The 14,362-nt window shown below is 30.3% G+C and overlaps 1 protein-coding gene across 1 annotated transcript; it reads right to left on the reverse strand.

Annotated features, from left to right (window-relative positions):
• Nucleotides 1-10,051: 10,051 nt before the first annotated feature.
• LOC129919688 (zygotic gap protein knirps) lies at nt 10,052-13,207 on the reverse strand. The gene is made up of 3 exons (XM_056000659.1): nt 12,805-13,207; nt 11,779-11,856; nt 10,052-11,674 (listed from the first exon to the last, which is right to left on the reverse strand). The coding sequence occupies exons 2-3, from the start codon at nt 11,854-11,856 to the stop codon at nt 10,274-10,276; spliced, it is 1,479 nt and encodes a 492-aa protein (XP_055856634.1). The 5' UTR covers nt 12,805-13,207; the 3' UTR covers nt 10,052-10,273.
• Between the last annotated feature and the right edge of the window lie 1,155 nt (nt 13,208-14,362).

Raw genomic sequence — 14,362 nt, forward strand, 5'->3', positions numbered from 1 at the left:
GAACGCTTTTATTATTTATGATTCTCTTTGCCGCACAGTGGTGTGGTACCCTTGGTGCTTTTTTTGCGTCGAAATTAATTTTTTGAAGAAAGGTCTAGAAGAAAGGAAAGATTAGTACACTGAATATTAAAACGCTTCAAACTTTTTTTTAATTCAAAATGGTGCTTCCAAAATGGCGAACAGAATAGGCGTTTATAGAATCTTCTTTTTCGAAACTGTATAAGCTTAAAATTTTACTAAAATGATGTTAAAAAAATGTTCGATCTTTGATTTACATAGGTGTAATGTTATTCAATGGAAAAAATTCAAAAAATTTATAAACAAAGTTCAAAAAATGCCAAAGTAGTAAACCACACTTTTAGATATTTTATTTTGCTATTTTTGCAAAAAAAAATTAATTATTTTTGAAAAATCCAAAAATGTGGTTTTTTTTTAAATTTTTTAAATAATTTAACATTTATTTTAATGTTACTGTACACAATCTGTTTTGTCGTTTACGAGAAATTCTATTTTTTTATTTCAAAAGAAAGCTGTTATGTGTTACACTACACACACAAATTTTAATCAAAATCGTTCGAGTCGTTTTTGAAAAAAAAAAAAAATTTCAATTTCCGTTATGTAATATGTAGGTAGGTACGGTTAGTTTAAGTCCTACAAAAATTTCAATTTGTATTCTGTCTAGGGAATCACCCAAAAGTGTTAACTACCAAGTTTGAAGAAGATCGAAAAAATTCATTACTTTGGAAAAAAAAACAATCAAAATTTTGAAATAAGTATATATCATAAATTTCTTTTTTTAATATCTTGGAGAAAAAAAAATTATTTTGAAAAAATTTAAATACTCTTAGAACGTGTTAATATGACGTTTTGAGATTGCATGAGTGGTTTTGAAAAAAAAAAAAAAAAAAAAAACGGTGATGTAATTTAACATCAAATGTACCCAAAAACCGCGTTTCTGACCTGTTAATATTCAATTATTTAAAAAACGTGAGGTGCCAATTAAATACCCACCTCAGATTCGGACTCAACACACAAAAATCCTTTCGAAAAGTAGAGTTTGGTTCTTGCTCTATATTCGTTGCTGAACAGTGTAATTATTGATATTTCAACTTTTAATAAGTTCAATAAATAATGGTAAAATGTGGAATTTAAAATAAGTACCTAGAACTCAACCTTTATTACAAATAATGTTTTATGACGGTTACAAAATTAGAAAGATAACTAGCTATTCATCAAAAAATATTTTTAGAGCTTGAACCAACTTTTCTTTCCCTAATTTAATTTTTTGCAGTGCTCGAGAAATTATTTCAATTTATTAAAAATCACCATTGCATTTTTGAAGTTATACTTCTTATGGGAGGGTGGGTATGAAAATTTACTTTTTGACAAGAATGTCAAAGGGATTATGACGCGATCACCCTGGGTAGCAGGGCTGTCGTTTCACCTTTAGAGTAGGCAGTACTTTAGTATTTAAAAATGCAGTAGGTAAGATAGCATGAGCTGAGCTGAAAGTGAGCGCCCCAACTTCCAACGCCTATATCTCGGAATTTTGAAGAAAATGAAAAAAAAATTTTTTGATGCCAAAAGGTAGCGGGGACTCTAACCTACATTTGGGTACAACTCTCATCCCTGTAGGTCCACGCGTTCTCAAACCGGGAGAACTTAAAAGTAAAAAAAAAAATAGGCACGATTCTGAAAAAATAGGCATGATGTGGCGGTTTAACATGGAAGGCGATTTTTTAAAAATCTGACAATGTGCAAAGCGTAGGCCCATGACACAAGCTATCATATAGCATCACTCCCAAAAATTGCTCTCAAGCGGTTTAGCTTCCAGGAGCGTTCAAAGATACGGGGATTTTTCGAAAAAAAAATTTACCCCAACTTTCAAACTCGGAATTTTGAAAAAAATCGAAAAACCGGATTATACCACTATCGGGTAGCTGAGAATATAACCTTTCATATGGCACCACTCCCCTGTCTCTAGTTCAAAGCGTTCCAACGCCTATATCGCGGAATTTTGAAGAAAATGAAAATAAATTTTTTGATGCCAAAAGGTAGCGGGGACTCTAACCTACATTTGGGTACAACTCTCATCCCTGTAGGTCCACGCGTTCTCAAACCGGGAGAACTTAAAAGTAAAAAAAAAATAGGCACGATTCTGAAAAAATAGGCATGATGTGGCGGTTTAACATGGAAGGCGATTTTTTAAAAATCTGAAAATGTGCAAAGCGTAGGCCCATGACATCAGCTATCATTTGGCATCACTCCCAAAAATTGCTCTCAAGCGGTTTAGCTTCCAGGAGCGTTCAAAGATTCGGGGATTTTTAGAAAAAAAATTTTACCAAAACTTTCAAACGCTATTTTCTCGGAATTTTGAAAAAATTGAAAAACCGGATTATACCATTATCGGCTAGCTGAGAATATAAGCTTTCATATGGCACCACTCCCCTGTCTCTAGATCAAAGCATTCAGCTCCCAGAAGTTTTTTCGCGCCCCCAACTTCCAACGCCTATATCGCGGAATTTTGAAGAAAATGAAAATGAAATTTTTGATGCCAAAAGGTAGCGGGGACGCTAACCTACATTTGGGTACAACTCCCATCCCTGTAGGTCCACGCGTTCTCAAACCGGGAGAACTTAAAAGTAAAAAAAAATAGGCACGATTCTGAAAAAATAGGCATGATGTGGCGGTTTAACATGGAAGGCGATTTTTTAAAAATCTGACAATGTGCAAAGCGTAGGCCCATGACACAAGCTATCATTTGGCATCACTCCTAAAAATTGCTCTGAAGCGGTTTAGCTTCCAGGAGCGTTCAAAGATTCGGGGATTTTTCGAAAAAAAATTTTACCCCAACTTTCAAACGCGATTTTCTCGGAATTTTGAAAAAAATCGAAAAACCGGATTGTACCGGAATTTTTTTTTATGATAAAAAAAGAAATATTTTACTAAAAAAATAGAAATATATTTACTATTAAAAAAACCAAGAGAAAAGATCACGAAAAATTATCTGTCTTATTTATAAAAATATCCATGTGTTAAAATAATTCCATTAATAACTAGAACCAAACATCTTAAGCTATGGTTTTTAAAAAAGTTTAAAATATCTTCATATTTCATTATACTTTCCAAATAAAAATCAATGTATCCTCTCACACATCACAGCTCAGCTCAGCTCACTTTACCTTAGCTCACCCAACAGCTCAGCTCAGCTCACCGACAGCTCAGCTCACCCAACAGCTCAGCTCAACCATCAGCTCAGCTCAAATGAGCTGAGCTATGGTACATAGCTCAAAAGTGAGCTAGCTCAAAATTTGAGCTGAGCTGTGAGCTGAGCTCAGCTAACTTTTGAGCTTTGTAGCAACCCTGCAAGTTCCATATTGCTACTACTAGTGCTGAAGCACACACAATTCTCATAAAATTACCATATCGCACATTTTATGAGCAATTCATTTACTTTCGTTAACCATATACCGTACGTTCTGAATCGCACAACATGAGTAAAGTTCACAGAATAAATTGAAAACTACATGGACGCAAGGAGGATGAAAGAATTAATATATTGTTCACTTGATAAAAATGTAAAAAAACGAATTGTGGATTAATTAATTTAATAATAGAAGTTAAAAATATCAAATAAAATTCATTTACATATACTGAATGAGAAGTATAACTTCAGTCGCGTGTACATGTGTACACACACTCTTTTTTATACTAAAATTTGATGAAATATGAAAGCTGCTAACTCTACCACTAACCATTTTCAAAATTAATTAATTTTTATAGTGGAAGTACAATTTGGTGACTCAGATTTTACGAACATTTTCATGTATAAATTTTAATTTTGAAAATTTAATGAAAAGAAAACCCTTAAAAAGTAAAATTTAGTACCACAACCAAATGTCATAACATATTCTTAATGTTTTTACTAATAAATTTCAAAGAATAACAAATTGATTGAAAAATTGTAGGTATATTGTTTTTGATATGAATGTCGTATTTTATGACCTTTCCAGACATTTCCTCAGATTAAAGAGTTATTATCCCATCAAACCCATAAGTTCATATATGCCCTCACAAGTAGGTAACTCCAGCCATGGAAAATGTTATATCAAAATTCAATTTATGTAAGCACCTTAAAAAAAAAAAATACATGTAAAATCAAATGATGAAGATAACTTCAAAAATATCACATTACATTGTGCCCTATACACCTCCTAGATACAGAAAAAATACTTTGTATGCTTTTATGTATATCAGAAGACTCTAAATCTATTTGATGATAAAGATACTTTAATCGTACAATTAAAATTCAACACCTCAACTTCGATGACTTTTATATGTGTTAATATTAAGTTTATTATTTAAATCAGCACGTGTTTTCAAATATTATATTTTAGACGAGAAGGCATGCCAAAGTGTCAAATTATACGAATCGAGCCCAGAAACAATATATCGTTCTGTCATCTATTTGGTTTTACTTTGTCGTTAGAATGTTTTTTGTGAATTTAAATAAGTTTTTAATGTTTGTTTTCATTTTGTTTGTTTTGTTTTTGTGAATGGTAAAGAAACCCAGTAGGGCTTAAAATAATGCTATTGACTCCATTACGGGCTAACTTATTTTTTAATGCATTTTTTTTCTTATGATAGGAATAAGAATTATATTTTTCTCTGAAAATAGTGGAGGGAGGGTACCTTTATTTGATTTGATTCAAAGTTTTTGGGGTGTGAAATGTAATGTTAATTCACTATATTTTGTTAGACAATCAATAAGGAGAACGATATTTTATGATTTCCGTTTATCATTTGACGTTTTTATCAAGGGACGTGAGTTCGTGGTGCTTGAAGTTGATGCGAGCTTCAGGAATACTAAACATCAAATTCTCAAAAATAATCAGATACAAAATGTAAAGCTTCAAACAGAGTTTAAATTAAAGGGTTTTTGAACTTTTTAAGTGATATTTTGTTTAAAAAATAATGAATGAATCGTTCTTCATGCTCAAGAGTTAATGGAAAAACAAAAATACGTTTACAAATTTGGGTGAACAACGGTTTGTTATCTTTGGAAAAATATTTGTGTATTTATTTATTCTAAGAAAATACCTAATTTTAAATATTACACTGCTAGACTTTTAAAATGCTCCGAGGACGTTGTTGGAGAGATATTGAAAAGTATTGTATAAAATTATAGAAATATTTTAGGTTTTAAATTAATTTTCCATTGCGTTTAAACAGGAATTATAATATATCGCATTCAAACAAAAGAGCTGAGCACAAAACTCTATTTAGATTTTAATTTTTGTATACTTATGTTCTTCGCTAAAATCAAATGTTTAAAGTCTTAATATAATAGCAAAGGCTTATAAAAACTGCTAAAAGGCGCTTAAGTATTGAAAAACACATTGTGGGGTACCCAACTAACAATTTTTCTTCCATAAGGTTAGGATCTTTAATTTCTCGCAGATATTATCTCTACAGGTCTTGTATTTAGTTTGTGAATCGAAAATTAAAACTTTCGAGGCTAAACTTTCGTTAAACGTTTCCTAGAAACCTAGTGCAAGTGGAATTTAAAAATTTGTACAAGCATTAATGTAAACATTTCGTTTAAATTTCAATAAGGCCACATGAAATTCCATTGTAGAAGCACAAGAAATAAAAGCCATTAAATGACTTCCTTTAAATGGCTTTGCCAATGAAATTGTATTAGAACTGCTTACAAAATCCTTATGAATGCTATGTATTTTATTCCAGTCCGAAAATTATCAGATTCAAAATGACTTAGGTAGGTTTTTAAGTAGGTATGGTAGAACTACAAATTATACAATTGCCTTAAATGCATTTATTTTTGTAAATGTATATAACCGAAACTATCTTAATAATATGTAAGCCGTCAAACATAATTAACATTACGTTAAATTTCAAATTAACCGCAGTTAAACAATTTTGCCTTTTTAAACAAATATTCCACAAAATAGATGTGTTATAGTTACAACATTTTAATATTTGATCGAAATAAATTGTTGAATTGTTGTTTTTGATTGAAAATAATATAAAATATGATTTATATCACTTTCAAATATAACTATTTATATTTTGTATCTCTGTATAAGAAAAAAAGAAATTCAATTTCAGGCGCATGCGCGAAAAGCTTTTAGTTTTATATTTTTGCCTTAGAGAAGTTAAGGGTTTTCCATTTATATTTGTAGAAGCCCTTTAATCACAAGCAAAACATTGAAAAAAGCATTTATTTTTATGAGTTTGCCTAAGCGAAGTTAGGTTCGCTAATTTTATTTGTAGAAGCCCTGTGAAAGTGAGTACAAGTTAATTTTTGTAAACTGTCAGACAAACACATGAGAATAAGAAATATTTGGATAAGGGCGATTATGGTGACCATTTTTGGTTTTCTTATTCATTGTTAAAAATAAATAAATGAACGGTAATTGGTTTAAAATAGTGATATTAAAGATGATATATTTACCAATTTGGAGTGTATAAGTGGAGAAGAAAGGAAAACAAGATTTTAATCTTCTCTACTTATTCGAATATAAAATGAAAATTTTAGATTTTTAATCTAAGGTCAAAACAAAGCTAATTCTCTAATTTTTAAGAAAAATGCGGTTTGACGGCATCCAAGTGATGGCAATCAGTAAAATATTATTAAATTTTACTAAATAATTTTTTAAAAGACATTAAAAAAAAAAAAAACAGAAAATAACCAAGAGTACCTAATACCTTAAAAAAAAAAAACCACAAATGGTCACCATATTCTTTAAGACAGTGCAACTCATCAGGAAATTAAATCGAAGCCCTTAGGAAGGTCTGGTTTCAACTATTTCAAATTTGAAACTCTTTTAGTATATAAATAGGTAGCTCGATGGGTACGGTACCGGACTATCAGTCAGGGCGTACGAGGTTCAAATCCCGCAAATGCATCAAGTAAGTAAGGAAGTTTTTTTCTTAATATAATTGTGTTTGGACATTTGATTTCAGAAGAAAACTTTGACTGGATGGGAAAAAACAAATAAGAAAATGAAAAAAATAAAAAAATTAAAATTATAATATATAAAAAAATAAAATGAAAAAAAAATATTTTTTTCTTTATTCTATTTGGAATATACCTCGTTTAGACTTTCACAAGCCTTCGACAAGTCTGCTAAGAGCTTCTAAATAAAATTAAAAGCCTGCAACAATAATATACATTTTCAAATTTTGAATGTTGCTTGTTTCTATAAGGCATTAAACACATGTTTTGAGTCTCTTCAATCAACTTGCATATGACTCTTCTAAAACCTATCAAGCTTCTCGGGTGGGCCAAATGGGCTTCTCTATGGTCGTATACAAGCAATATTTATAAAATCGAAACAGCTTCGTTAGACCCTTGTGGAAGTAAAATTGTTAGTTGGGTAATCTAGGTTCTATGGACAATGTTACGAAATAATTTCTTAATCTCAATGGTTATTGCTTGGCTAAACTCTTCAAAATTCTTAATAAAAGCCCACTTTTTTCATGAAAAATAGTATTCTCCATTAATGGTAAACTAGGCTCATGCTGGGGTATAGCATATCAACTTATCACGTTTTGTTTAGTCCAGCAAATATATTTTACCCTGGAAATCTTAAGCGTTACACTTGATGAGCTAACACTATTTATATACTATTTGCTATTACTAAATATATAAATATGCTATAATAAATAAAAAATATATTTTTGTTAAAACACAACATATTGCTTTTGTCGCTAATAGCATTAGTAAAAGGTTAATGTTGTAAGATAAACGTCGTTGAATAAACTAAAAGGTAAATTTCTAAAAAGGAACAAATATGTACATGTACTCGTGCAGTTTCCTTATCTTAAACTGTTTAAAAAAAGAGAGTTTCTTCATGCGTCTATTTTGCTTCTTTGTTTTTAACTTCAGAAGTTTCGACTGGGTGAGATGATTTTTCAAATTTCAAATTGGTCCAGTTCTAACAATGGCATCCATGAAAAAAAACCATTATATATAATTTTCGATCCATAGAAGCGTTTTTTCTATAAAAATGATTATTGTGATTTGAAGACAACATGTTAAAACTACAAATAACAACAAACTGAAAAACAATATATAATTTTGTGTACTGGAAATTCTGGCTACAAGTAGACCCTCTTAGATGAATTGACCCATGCTACGAAAAAGTGTATTTCCACGCAACGAGGAAGGTTTGTTATATTATATAAGTTATTTTCTATGTGCTCTTGTGGTATAAGAGCTCATCGTCATATTAAATTAGCTTTAATTTGTTGTTCCTACACATGAAGTAAGTTAGGTAAGAATTTGATTATATGTTCGAACTTTTATTCGCTCAAAATATAAAAACTAGATTCTGGAATGTGGTTTCATCAAAGGCGCACTCCATGACCCACAATTTTTGCCCAAATTTTTTAAAGGGCAATCGTTTAAAAAATCAATATTTGTATATAAAAGCCAGCTTAAGATTTTTGGTTCTCGAGCAGAAACTTTAAATTAAAGAAAACAATAATTTTAACGTAACTATATACATAAATGTAATCATCTTAAATTCTATGGTAAAATTTTGTATTGATTCTATACTTATGGAGAAATCTGACATGAATTCATTTTTACTGTTAAAAAAAATTAAAATAAAAAAGCATATTGTCTATTGTAAGAGTATGTTATTGATGAAATTAAGAGGTGCGAAAAAAATTCAAATTGTGTGCTGCGGAAAACGATTGTTTTCAATAATTCGTGGTATAATCCACATCAAAGCAAAGTATTTTTTAAAATTGTGAATAGTTTTTTAACAATTTCTTTATTTTTTTTTTTGTTTAGAGTTTTGTTGTCAGCTCTTTTGTTTTGTTTTTTTTTTTATAAGAAAACAACTTTTATGCAGTAAATCAACAAACATGCTTTTTGCAATGGATGCATTTAAGGAAAATTGCCTAAACTTTAGGTAAGCTCGTTTAAATTTACAAGAAACAAGTAGGCCATTCGATGGTCCTTTGATAACTCGGATTTTATTGGTTAAATAGTGTAAAATTTATAATGCTTACTTTGCCGACGGTACTCATTTCAGTTCTCATTAAATTGGAAATTAAAGTTATTTTTTTTTTATTTTTCACATTCATTTTAGAATTTCTCAAATATGTATAAAATCGCTTTTAAATTTTAAAAAGTTGGAACAGAAATTTGAAAGAGCCGGAATAAATGTTCGTGGAATTCTACACTTCAAAGCACTTCGGAGACTTTCCACAAAATATGGAACATTTCATATTATTACTGCCAGCAACAAATTACCAACAAAAAACTGACGAGATAAAAATTATATTGGTTTCTTAAAAAAATGTAGAGTGGATGACTTTTCAAACATCTTTTCTGAAGAATTAAATTTTATGAATGATTCTTGAATCTTTGTAACGATTGAATAATATTTTCAAGTAATCACTTGTAGAAGTATGTATTTATTTTAAGTGAACATGTAGATAAAACATCATTCAAACAAAGCCCATCAGCATAAAACTTAAATCTAATATTTTAAACATTTTTACTGAATAGAGTTATGTAAAAAAATCTAAATATAAAACAGTTGCATGAAAAAATTTAACCATAAACCTTGCACTTTTTATTTTGAACTACCTATCATTTTATCAATCAATTGCTTTGAAGTAAAAAATCTGCTATACAAAATATTCGAGATAATTCTCACTGATTGTTTTGGTGTCTAGTTAAAATTCCGTACATGTAAGTATGAAATATTAATTATAGTTGGTATCGAAACTCCTATCCTTAAAAAACAATCTTTAATTTTAATTAAAAAAAAGAAGTCAGTTTCGCAGTCATTTTTAACTCAGGCGGAAAATGTGTATTATTGAAGCTTCAATTTTTATACTATTTTGCTACAAACCTTCAATAAATTTTTCGAAATTATTGCATCTGAAACCACCACAATTTGTAACTATTGTTTCTGAATAACAATAATTCATCAAATAATAATTAGCCTTGGTTTAAGTATTGATTTTGTAAAAATAAAAATTCAGTTAAAATTTCTTTTTTAATAATATTTTAATTTATTTATATTTTAATTTTCTTATAACTAAACACTTAAACTCTATAAAAAAAACAAAAATTTATTTAAAATTAAAAATTAATATTTACAATCCTCAAGAATTAATTCTATTTTCATACTCTCATTTCAAAAAATATATTTACAATTTAATAATTAAATTTTCAACAATTATAACTTTTTCTCAAAAAAAAAAAAAAAATTGAATTACAAATTATTTAAACACAAACAAAAATACCCCTTAGACTAGTTGAATTCATACTCCCATTACTACTGACCCCATAATTATATCCTTGTTCTTCAACAAGCTTTTGCCTTTTAACACTTTCTGCAATATCTTGTGAGACATCCGATTCATTTTCACTCAAATGATAGAATTTCCTTCGTGCCAAACGAATTTCTTCTTCACTCGACTCACTTTGAATATCACTTTCTCCACCGGAAATTAAACTTTGGCTATCGGAAGGGACTGATGTGGAAGCAGTTCTCGATGCAGATCGACTGCGTTGCGCTTTCATACTCAAATCCATTGGACTATCTTGTTCTTGATCGGTTACAGAACAAATCGAAACTGGTGATTCTGATTGCAATTTCATATGATAAGCAGCGGCTTCTTCATTTGTGGTGGTGGTGGGTGTGATATTGTGGGTGATTGGTGATGGTAATGATGAATGGTGGGAATGAATTGGCGAAGCAGAAGGATCCATTATATCAATTTGAGCTTCTTGTGCAGGCAGATTTGGTGATTCGCGACTCTCTGGAGTTCGACTAACTTCAAGTGGTGAACGTGTCATCGACCTAACCGACGATGGACTTCTTTCACGATCATTTAATGGTGATTTGGATGAACAACGAGCAGCAGGACTAATAAGTTCTTCATTTCTAGCCTCAGGACTGCAACTTTCATTCCAACGATTATTCGAACCTTCGGACAATGTATCCACAGACTGACGATGTTTAAACATTTCATCGGCACGATGATATGCATCCGCAGCAGCATGATATCCACCCGGTCCGCCAGCAGGGAAGAGCAAATGTGGTGGCAATTGGAATGCAGATCGTGATGATATTGGCATTGAGTTCATCATGAAGAATGGCATTGCTGCTGCTGCTGCTGCAGCTGATGATGCTGAAGATTGCTGCATTTGTTGTTGTTGCTGATGTTGATGGTAATCAGCAGCAGCGGCAGCTGCTATAGCTGCATCAGGATGTCTTGACAAAAATTGACTATGAAATGAACTTTTAAATGCATCCGGATTTGACATCATTTCCGGCAAATAGCCCGGATAGCCTAACATTCCCATGTGTGAGGCTAGAGATGGTGCTTGTGCTGCGGCGACGGCAGCAGCAGCCGCAGCCGATCCCATATCACCGCCAAAACCGTGTTTGCCGGCGGCTTCGGCAGCTTGCTGTTGTTGTTCCTGCAACAAGCAATGGATTTTGAACCAATTCGAGCGTCTGCCATAGCGTGAGCCGCCTTTGGACATGCCCACTGTGTAACACTTGCGCAATCTGCATGCTTTGCAAGTTGTACGGTTTTTCTTATCAATGACGCATTTGCCGTGATTTTTACATTCACTGATTGACGAAAGGTTGTTGTATGATCGACCGAAAAATGACTAAAAAAAAATAAAAGAAAAAAATTGTTAGTGTCAAGAATTTCACAGGAAATAGTTTTTTTTTTTATGTTTTTGTTAAAAATGACGATGTTAATGACACTTACCTTGCATCCTTCGCAAGTAAAGGCACCAAAATGAAAACCGGCGGCAGGTTCGCCACATACCTTACACGTTTGATTCATCTGTAAGCAATTAAAAAAAAAATTGTTTCGTTAAACATTTGCCAAAAAATTTCATTCTAAGAATTCTTTTCAGAAAAAAAAAATATCAAAAAAATACATCTCACTTTTTAACGACGGCAAATTAACTTTGAAAAAAAAAAATATCACATTTTTCCCAAATTTCTTAAGAAGATATTGCAAAAAAAATTTCAATTTTTTTACTGCTACTGCTGCATACAAAAGAGCCAAGGATAAACCCAAAGGACTTTTAAATGATTTTTCTATCTGTCAGTGCTGCTTTAAAGTAACCTTCTCGCGGGTTAGGTCTCAATTGAAACAATAGAAACAATACTTAACATTATGCAACCCTTAGCAAGGAGGCGTAACGTTTAGCAATATAATTTTCAACTAAAAAAAGACACCATACCGCACCTAAATATTATTGCGTGCAATAAAATTTGATCGATTATACGCGCAGGCAATTTAGTGGTCGTAGGCGCGCACACGCTCTTTTTTTGCACTCAGGTAAATTGTGGAAGGATAAAAATCCTTAAAAATTTCAACTAACAGTAATAAAAAGAACAATTTCTAATAATTTTTTTGCAAAACAAAAATTCATGCAATACCCGTTCTTCTGTGAAATATTTTATATTTTTTTACGATTTCTTTGAATTTTTTTTTTCATCACATTTTTTTTTTTGTTTTTTGAATTTTAACAAAAAAAATCCGAAATAAAAATTCCGTTAAATGATTTATGCATAGAATTTGAATATTATTGAAAAAAGTAATCAGCAATCATGATGTTAATAAATTTAGTTTGGTTGAAATTTAAAAAAAAAAATAATAATCAAAATCGAGTTCGCAGCTCAGCTCTTTTGTTTCAGTTAGTTTTTCGTACAAAATGTGACAAATCAAGTTCGTTATCGAAGGCTTTTGTTATAGCAAAATGTGATATCCAATTAAGCTTACCTTATTTATAAGTTTTGTTGTTCTGTTGTTGAGAAGATGATGATGATAGAGATTAATCCGTTGGCTGATTTAATATGTCAGCAGGTATTTTTTTTTCACAATTTTTTTTTTTCTTATTTTTTCACAAACACTTGTTTTTTTTATAAGTTCAGTTCGGGTAGAGTTTTTATATTTTTAGAAAATACACATTAATTTTTCATTGCACTAAGAGGGGTGAGTTTGTTTTTCAAGATGATTGGTAATAATTTTTTTTTTAGTATCTAACACTCATATGGCACAACGATAAATTCTTAACTCTTTTTTTTTTTTTTATTTTGTAATTCAACTAATCCCTTTCGGAGAGATGAATTGTATCTTTCACTTCAACTATCAGCAGACGACTGATTTGTTGCTCATGTCAATGTCTTACAAGAAGTATTTTTCTCCTCATAATAACACATCTCAGAGCCTCTCCTTTTAAGCTGTGAGTTTTGTATCTACAAAAAAAAGTATATACAAATTGTGGTAGTTTTTCAACGTGTGTCTGCAAACCTCAGAGTTATACTATTAATGAAATGTGAGTTAAAAATTTAAGAGAGTAACTGAGTGAATGAATGAAAACCCACGATCAAGAGAAAATTGTTATATACTTTACCTGAGTCTGCACAAAAATACTCACCTGGGAAGAGGCGGAGCTAATAACAAACTCGGCGATCAACAACTATGAACGGTACTTCAATTTTTTTTTTTTTCATTTTACTCATATATTGTCTTATTTAGGTTTTTTAATGCGGGGATTGAAGATGATTTTTAGTGTGAAAAGGTGTTACGATTTCATTGATCTTCTAGTTATTTATTAATGTACATTATGTATCTTTATACTCTATGAGAGTAGATACAAGTGCTAGAAGGTTGTGATTATGATAATTATGTAGGAAGTACATGATGGTGTGGTTGGATATGGAAGTTTGAGATCACATCATTCATTTTTTTTTTATTAAAATTGTGTAGTTAGAAACAAAAAAATACATTATTTGTTAATAATGTAGAAGAACAAATTTGATGTTGTGCAATAATTTGTAAAAAATTAAAAAAAAGAATGATTAATGAATAAATCAAATTAAGTTAATGTTTTTTTTTTAATATTTTTTCTGTCTTAAAAAAAATAATCATACAAAATTTAATACATCTAGTATATTTTTTTAGTGCAAGGCCATCGTTAAAACGTAATTTCTTGACTTTAAAAACATCAAATCTAACCTGTTTTATTATTTTTTTCAATTTTTTTTATATGCAAAATATTATTTATTGCTTTAACATTTTATATTGACTTGTTTATTTGCATCATTCCATCATTCAGAATAAATTGCAAAGATATGACTTAATTGCATTTAATAAAAGAAAAAAAAAAAAAAAACTTGAAATGTTATTAAATATGAATGTTCTTTTTTTTGTCTTTCAATTTTTTTATATAGACTATTGAAATTCTAAGTTGATTTAAAGGTGAACTTGTTAAGAAATGTTTTTTTTCTTTGTTCAAGAACAAATTAAAAAAAAAAAAATAAAGTAAAAAGTGATG

This window comes from Episyrphus balteatus, chromosome 4, assembly GCF_945859705.1.
Source record: "Episyrphus balteatus chromosome 4, idEpiBalt1.1, whole genome shotgun sequence".
NCBI classification, from domain to species: Eukaryota; Metazoa; Arthropoda; class Insecta; order Diptera; family Syrphidae; genus Episyrphus; species Episyrphus balteatus.

What these genes read in the sequence shown, in the direction of transcription:
- LOC129919688 (XM_056000659.1), bottom strand. Translation starts at nt 11,856, where the DNA reads ATGAATCAAACGTGTAAGGTATGTGGCGAACCTGCCGCCGGTTTTCAT. An exon ending in TTACTTGCGAAGGATGCAAG is followed by an intron (nt 11,675 to 11,778) that starts GTAAGTGTCATT and finishes ATTTTTTTTTAG; the next exon opens with TCATTTTTCGGTCGATCATA.